This window comes from Jaculus jaculus, chromosome 8 (genome assembly GCF_020740685.1).
Source record: "Jaculus jaculus isolate mJacJac1 chromosome 8, mJacJac1.mat.Y.cur, whole genome shotgun sequence".
Taxonomy (NCBI): domain Eukaryota; kingdom Metazoa; phylum Chordata; class Mammalia; order Rodentia; family Dipodidae; genus Jaculus; species Jaculus jaculus.
In genome coordinates this window covers 12,725,234-12,733,245 of record NC_059109.1, presented here as the reverse complement: position 1 = coordinate 12,733,245, position 8,012 = coordinate 12,725,234, and the positions used below count along the sequence as shown (strand labels likewise).

At 53.0% G+C, this 8,012-nt stretch overlaps 1 protein-coding gene across 3 annotated transcripts in view; it reads right to left on the bottom strand.

Annotated features, from left to right (window-relative positions):
• Nucleotides 1-4,797: 4,797 nt before the first annotated feature.
• The window catches only part of Tmem63b (transmembrane protein 63B), a 36,470-nt gene continuing 33,255 nt past the window's right edge, over nt 4,798-8,012 (bottom strand). For all 3 annotated transcript variants that reach the window (XM_045156949.1, XM_045156948.1, XM_045156950.1), the window contains 5 exons: nt 7,364-7,469; nt 6,214-6,381; nt 5,926-6,041; nt 5,717-5,797; nt 4,798-5,552 (listed from right to left, as the gene is read on the bottom strand). In XM_045156949.1, the coding sequence (XP_045012884.1) occupies nt 5,361-5,552; nt 5,717-5,797; nt 5,926-6,041; nt 6,214-6,381; nt 7,364-7,469 (663 nt within the window). In that variant the 3' untranslated portion in view covers nt 4,798-5,360. The remainder of the gene's footprint in view (nt 5,553-5,716; nt 5,798-5,925; nt 6,042-6,213; nt 6,382-7,363; nt 7,470-8,012) is intronic.

Here is an 8,012-nt window from a genome sequence, read left to right as displayed (position 1 = left end):
GCTTATATGGGTCCTGGGGAATCTAGCCTCGAACCAAGGTCCTTAGGCTTCACAAGCAAGCACTTAGCTGCTAAGCCATCTCTCCAGCCTCCCTCCTTTTTTAAAAAAAATATTTTATTTATTTATTAGAGAGGGAGGAGGGAGAGAGAGAGAATATATGGACACACCAGGACCTCTAGCCACTGCAAATGAACTCCAGACACATGCATCACCATATGCATGTGGCTTACATGGGTCCTGGAGAACCAAACCTGAGTCCTTAGGCTTTGCAGGCATGTCCCTTAACCGCTAAGCCATCTCTCCAGCTCTCCTCTTCCTTCTTATTTGTCCTCCACAGACTGGTACTTCCGATCTGCCAGGCCCAAGGTTCATCCCTGTGATGACAGAGAACCCAGCAGCCTCCACTGGGAAAAGTGCACCTCCCTCAGCTTCAAGGCTTTGGGGAGGAGCTGTCTTTATCACCTCTATGTGAGCTTTTTATTTTTATTTTTATTTTTATTTTTATCTTTATGAGGTAGGGTCTCGCTCTAGCCCAGGCTGACCTGGAATTCACGATGTAGTCTCAGGCTTGCCTTGAACTCACGGCAATCCTCCTACCTCTGCCCCCCGAGTGCTGGGATTAAAGGCGTGCGCTGCCACGCCCGGCTTCAATATGAGCTTTTTTTTAAAAAATTTATTTATTTATTTATTTGAGAGCGACAGACACACAGAGAAAGACAGATAGAGGGAGAGAGAGAGAATGGGCGCGCCAGGGCTTCCAGCCTCTGCAAACGAACTCCAGAAGCGTACGGCCCCTTGTGCATCTGGCTAACGTGGGACCTGGGGAACTGAGCCTCGAACCGGGGTCCTTAGGCTTCACAGGCAAGCGCTTAACTGCTAAGCCATCTCTCCAGCCCCAATGTGAGCTTTTTATGCTTAAAGCTTTTTCATTAACAGAAACCAGTTTCTAGTGAAATGCCTTTCTATGTCTTCATGTTTCACTGTCTTGGGTCAGTTCCTCCTCAGTGGGTAGGAGGATCAGGAGTTGAATTTAAAAGTTGCAGGGCTGGAGAGATGGCTTAGCGGTTAAGCACTTGCCTATGAAGCCTAAGGACCCCGGTTCGAGGCTCGGTTCCCCAGGTCCCACATTAGCCAGATGCACAAGGGGGCGCACGCGTCTGGAGTTCGTTTGCAGAGGCTGGAAGCCCTGGCGCGCCCATTCTCTCTCTCTCCCTCTATCTGTCTTTCTCTCTGTGTCTGTCGCTCTCAAATAAATAAATAAAAATTAAAAAAAAAAAAAGTTGCAGTCCTAGGCCACTGAGAAATCCTGCTGGAACTGAGCTGATAACCTCCTCCATGTAGACCAGCTGACAGAAAGCTGGAAGAAGCCATTCTGCATGCAGTTCAATGGGAGAGAGAGAAATCACCAGTGAAGATATTCATCAGTGGACACTGCAAGCCTTATATTTGGTCAGCCAGGCCAAATGAGCCAACGGGTGCAATAGTGGCACGTCTGTCATGGTGGAAACCAACTGTCCTCTAATTGTACTGGAGGCCTGCTCCATGGGAGGGGGTACATCCCTGATACTGAAAACTTAAAACAGGGGTAGTCATGAGCCCCAGGGGTGTAACGTCTGCTGATGTCTGGATAAATGCATATACTATGCTTATCAAACTGCCCAGTAAGCATTTCTCTTAATGTTCATACCCTTATATTAACGCTACTCTCACTTTTGGTAGAGAACCTTCTCTTTTCAGATGACAGTGACCTTGGGATGACTCAGAAGGCATCATGGTGCTGGAAAGAAGTGACAGGAGTGCTCAGCACTGCAATATCTCTATCACACCTTACAAGGCTCAGGGACTGTTGCAGAAGAGGTGGCGGAAAGAACGTAAGAGCCACAGGAAGGGTAGGACTCCTTACAACGTGCTCCTCCAGACACAAAATGGCCTGGATATCCATGACCTCACAGTGCCTGACACTACCTACACAAGACCATCATAAGAGGAGGAAAAGATGATGATATCAAAATAAAAGAGAGACTGATTGAGATGGGGAGGGGATATGATGGAGAGTTGAGTTTCAAAGGGGAAAGTGGGGGGAGGGAGAGTATTACCATGGGATATTTTTTATAATCATGGAAGTTGTTAATACAAATTAAAAAAAAAATGTTCCAGTCCTTACCCATTCTCTTGGGCTGGCACCAGCTGTCAAAAGAAGGGAGTGAGGCCGGGCGTGGTGGCGCACACCTTTAATCCCAGCACTCAGGAGGCAGAGGTAGGAGGATCATCATGAGTTCGAGGCCGCCCTAAGAATACAGGGCTAGAATGAGACCCTACCCTGAAAAACAAAAACAAAAAAAGGGAGTGAGGGCTGGAGGGATGACTCAGTGGTTAAGACACTTGCCTGTGAAGCCTGCAGACCGAGGTTTGATTCCAGTACTCACATAAGCCAGATGTACAAGGTGGCACGTGTGTCTGGAGTGAATGGAGACCATGGTACACCCATGATCTCCCTCTACCTGCCTCTTTCTCTCTCTCTTTCTAATCAATCAATAATTCTTTTTTTTCAAATAAGGTCTCACTCTAGTTCAGGCCGACCTAGAATTCACTATGTAGTCACAGGGTGGCCTTGAGCTCACTGCGATCCTCCCTCTGCCTCCCAGGTGCTGGGATTAAAGTTGTGCACCACCAAGGCTGGCTTTCTATTTTTATTTTATTTTACCTATTTGAGAAAGAGAGAGGGACCAAAAGAGGCATATAGAGAGAATGGGCGTGCTAGGGCCTTCAGCCACTGCAAACGAACTCCAGACATGTCCAACTTTGTGCATGTGGCTTACATGGATCTTAGGGAAATGAACCTGGGTTCTTTGACTTCACAGGCAAATGCCTTAACTGCTAAGCCTTCCTTCCAGCCCCTGGCTTTTTTTTTTGAGTGCTAGGATTAAAGGTGTTCACCACCACACCTGGCTTCCCCCACTCCCCAGGTAGGGTCTCCCTCTAGCCCAGGCTATCTGGAATTCATTATGCAGTCTCAGGCTGGCCTTGAATTTAGAGATCCTCCTCCCTCAGTCTCCCAAGTGCTGGGATCAAAGATGTGCACCATTGTGCCCGGAATTTATAGGCCTTTCTGGTTCTTGTTTTATCTCCCCCATCTTTTCTCCCTGCTGGAAGGTCCATGACTCACTTTCTCATTTTCTGGGTGCTGTTGGAAGGTGGTGGGTGGGGTTGACTTTCAAGGCCATCTGCTCATATACCTTATTTTGGTTTTTCAAGGTAGGGTCTCACTCTAGCTCAGGCTGACCTGGAACTCACTATGTAGCCTCAGGGTGGCCTCAAACTCAGGCAATCCTCCTACCTCAGCCTCCCCCAGTGCTGGGATTAAAAGCGTGGGCCACCATGTCTGGTGTTACACACCTTGATTTTATACTGAGGAAACTCGTCCAGAAAGGGTTGGTGGCTTTTTTAGGAATGCATTACCAGTTAGTGACAGAACCAGGGCTGGGACACAGCTTTTCTGGCCCCTGCTGCACACCCAATATAGTGTGTGTGTGTGTGTGTGTGTGTGTGTGTGTGTGTACACTACATGGTCTTGGAGAGAGGGCTAGAGGCTCCCAGGAAACCCCTTCATGATGGTGGCTGGGGTTGCTTCTTGAGAAGACACTGGATCTGGCTGGAGAGCTTGGGAAAGAAGTTTTTAAGAAAGGGTTTGAGGGGCTAGAGAGATGGCTTAGCGGTTAAGGCGTTTGCCTGCAAAGCCTAAGGACCCTGGTTCAATTCCCTAGGACCCACGTAAGCCGGATGCACAAGGGGGCACATGTGTCTGGAATTCATTTGCAGTGGCTGGAGGCCCTGGTGTGCCCATTCTCTCTCTCTCTGTCAGTCTGCCTCTCTCTCAAATAAATAAATAAATTAAGTATTTTAAACAAAAAGAAAGGGTTTGAGCTGTCTTCTGGACATGAAGTGGCCATTGCATGTTTTGATCACACAGTGATGGCCATTTCCTGCCTAAGACCTACATAATATTGGGTCCATCAACATTTTGTCATGGATGATGGAGGAGGGCCAAAATCAAAAATAAAATAGAAGAGGGACTAGTCTGGAAAGAAGGGATTCAGGAGACAAATAAATAAATAAATGGTAATGGGCTGGCCGTGGTGGTGCACGCCTTTAATCCCAGCACTCGGGAGGCAGGGTTAAGAGGGGTGCCGTGAGTTTGAGGCCACCCTGAGACCACATAGTAAATTCCAGGTCAGCCTGAGCTAGAGTGAGACCTTACCTTGAAAACCAAAAAGAGAAAATACTAATAGTAATAGTAATTAAATTAAAATAAAAGGTAACCAGAAGAAACTATGATCAAAATGCATCTGTGGTTTTGCAGGCCTTTCCCTCCTGACCAATGTCTTCTCAGTTACGCCCAGGGATTTTGCCATCGGAATGGGACAGGTGGTGTTGGGTTCTCTCAGCACAGATCCCGCCCCCCACCTCGCCTGAGATCCTAACCACTTCTCTTTATTTATTATTATTATGATTTTTTTTTCCCCCCAGAGGTAGGGTCTCACTCTAGCCCAGGCTGACCTGGAATTCTCAGGGTGGCCTTGAACTCACGGTGATCCTCTTACCTTGGCTTTTTGTGCATGCCACAGCAGACCACTTCTCTTTAATAGAACTGGGCGTTTTTAGCAAGGACTGTGAGTGGACTCTTCACGTGGACAGAGGATGAGATGAGGCCCACATGTCCAGTGAAGCACCCCAAAACAGACATGTGCTCAGAGTTTTTCTTTGTTTTTATTTTAAAGGAAAAAAAAAAAAACCCAGTGCAAAACCCCATTTTCCAGTGTCAGCGATACCCCACAGGTCACCCCTCTGGCTCCTCCGGACTTCCTCTCTCACTCAACAACCCCTCCCCTCTCATGGATCCCTTGTGCAGGCTCTATATCCCTGGAGGAGGGGGGAGGGATCCAGATCCAGGGATAATTAAGGATAGGAAAGAACTGGGGGCGGCCCCCCATCTTCGCCCTCCCCCAGGTCTTCAGCCATGGCACCAGGTACCCCTCTAGGCTCTCATTAACCCTTTCCTGGCCACACTACTGGGTGGGTGGAGGAGCTGATCTGGGGGAACTCCCTCCACACCCCTCTTTGCCCCGGGGCCGGCTCGGGGCGTTCCTCACTGAGGTTGGGGGGGGGCATGCTCCCTCTCCCTCCTTCCACGGTGGGAGGGGAGCCGTGAAATTCCCAGGTTTAAATACCTTAATGAAAGCAGGGGATAGGGGAGGAAGGGGCTTTAGATCTAATAAATTATTAGCGTCTTGTTTTTTAAAGTGTCCGTGGGGGCAGGGCGGGGGGGGGCAGGGCGTGGCCTCCAGGGCCCCTCCCTCCCCTTACTGGTGGATCTCATTCTCTATGAGGCTGTCCTCGCAGGACTGGAAGTCTGTGTCTGTGAGGCCATCAGGAGGCATCAGCAGCTCTTCATCTTGGGAGGAGGACGATGGAGGCTCGTCGCCAGAGCTCCCTGGAGCCCCGTCCCCATCCCCGTCTCCGTCCGAGTCCTGCAGCACCTGAGCGATGTATTTCTGAAGGGAAGAGGAGTGGGGATGAGGTCAGTGTCTGGCCCTCGAGGGGACAGGCTTTTACTCTCTAGTGGAGCCAGGTCACTCTGCCGCCCCTGGTGTCCACTGCCCTGGGTCTTCATTAAAAGCCCCTCCTTTCCCCTGGCTGTGGAGTGGGGGCCACTCACCGCAGATTTGGGGACAGCAGCAGCAGTGGGGGGCCGTCCATTACTTCTGGGGCCCACGGCATCGGTCTCTGTGTGTTCAATCTTGGGGGGGGGAGGGAGCCCAAAATGAGTCAGGGAGTGGGGCACATCCCCGTCCTCAGCATCCCTGTTCACCCCGCGCCCCCTTCAACCACCCCATGCTCCCCTCTTGCCCTGCGCTGGCCTCACACCTTGTAGTTGTGGGCACTGAGGTATTTGAAGTGTCCGAAGCAGACGTGGCAGAGACAGATGACAATGGTGATGACGAGAACGACGAAGGTGAACATGGACGTGGGGGCCAGGAACCCTGGGGTGGGAGAGGGACACACGACCTCTGGTCTCCTGGGTCGCCTCACGTCCCCATTCGCTACAGCCTCACTGGGGCCTCTCGGGACCCCCCCGTCCTGAGACCCTGCACCGTGTGGCCCTCCGGTGGTGGCCGGCTAGGTCTCGACCCTGGCTGGATGCGAACCCCTCACCTGTGCGCATGGTGGAGAAGAAGAGCAGCCAGAAGAGGCAGAGGATGGGCGCGGCCACCACCTGGTTCACCGCTCCGGAGTGGATCTTCTTGTCCAGCTTGGCCGGCAGGTAGGCATAGTAGAGATTGTACCTGTCTACCAGGTGCTTCAGGAGCATGTACATGAGTCCTGGGGAGAGCCACACCGCCCAGCCTCGGACTCAGCGCCCACCGGCCTCGCTGCGCCGGCCACGGGGCCGTCCCAGCCTAGGGCAGGGCGGGCGACCCTTCCCCAGCCCCGGGGCAGCGCGCGCCGCCCGTCCGGCTGGGGTAGGATGGTTCACCTTCAGCGCCCCTCCTCTGCAGGCCCTTCATTCGGAGCCCCTCCCCACGAAGTCTACCACCAGAAATCCATTCATTTGGAGACACGAAATCCTCTTGAGGCCCATCTTGCTTTTTTCTACCCTCCCCCCCCCCCCCCAACAGATGAGTACTAGCTAAGAGCTAGGCTTTATAGTTCCTGCAGGCCGGGGGAATGGGACTTTTAATCAAGGACAAGGAGGTTCCGGAGTTTGGAGACTTTTTTTTTTTTTTTTTAACAGCCACAGGGGTTGGGAGAGGGGTTAGGATGTTATTAGGGGGAAGGCAGGGGCTACTGGTGGGGTGATGGTTAGTGAGAAACTTCTCTAAACATCTTCATAAAGTCAAGAGACCTGGCCAAACTGTACAAGTGTCCTCTAACAGCAGATTCAGGGGGCACGGGGGCCCCCAGCCCACTCTGGAATCCCAGAGGCTTTTCTGAGTCTGGAGGGCTGTGTACAAGTGTAGAGGTGTGTGTGTGTGTGTGTGTGTACACATCAGGCGAGTGTCATATGTCCAGGCACATCCAAGTGGAGGGACAGGTTTAAGAATGGCCCATCGTGTGTCGCCTCCCGCAGGAACCCAGCTCATCGGGTGTGCCCTGTGTGAGTGGAGCTGTCTTTTTTTCTTCCCCTCCCGGCTTCCCCGAGGCCGAGTCCCAGACTGAGGCAGGAACCAGGCGGGAGGCCGAGGGGCCAGTCTCCCAGCCAGGGTCCTGTCCACTCGGGGTGGCCTGCCTCACTAGAGTGGAGCTGGCAGAAACCCTGGCTTCCCCCCGAGCAGGGCCCAGGTCCCGGCGCGGCGGTGCCTACCGAAGGGCACGATGATGGGGCAGGTGATGCTGTACGTCATGACCACCGTGAAGACGCACATCATCCAAGCGTAGGCTGCGCCGAACTGGAACTCGTAGGCCTGATGCTGGGGGGGACATGGGCAGGAGGATGGCTCAGGGAGGCGAGGGACAGGCTGCAGGGGGCAGGGCGGGCGGGCAGGAGGAGGAGGAGGAGGAGGCCAGGAGCTCAGGCTGGGAATGAAGCGGTGAGGTGCAGAGACCTAATGTGGGGGCTGGGGGGGGGGAGGAGTGTGCCCCAAAGCAGCAGGGAGAGAAGGGGCTGTGGCTGAGAGGGAGGCCGGGCAGGGGCACTGATGAGGCATGAGGCTTTCCATGGCATCGGGTGTGGGGGTGGGGCAGTTGTTGAGAAAACTTTGAGGGTGGGTGGGTGGGTGGGGGGTGAATCATCCAGCGCCCTCTTGTAGGGTACGGGCAGAGGTGGAACCCTAGATTGAGAGAGCCAGACTTCTCTCCCAGCACAGAGCACTATACTGCCGGAACTCACGGGCACCCTGGGGCCATCTGCGTCAGCTACGCACGTTGGAAGGCTAAGGCCCTAGCGGAGATCTGGACTCAGCGCCCTGAGCACCCACCACCCGGGCCCGACTGCTGCAGTTCGCGGACGAGCC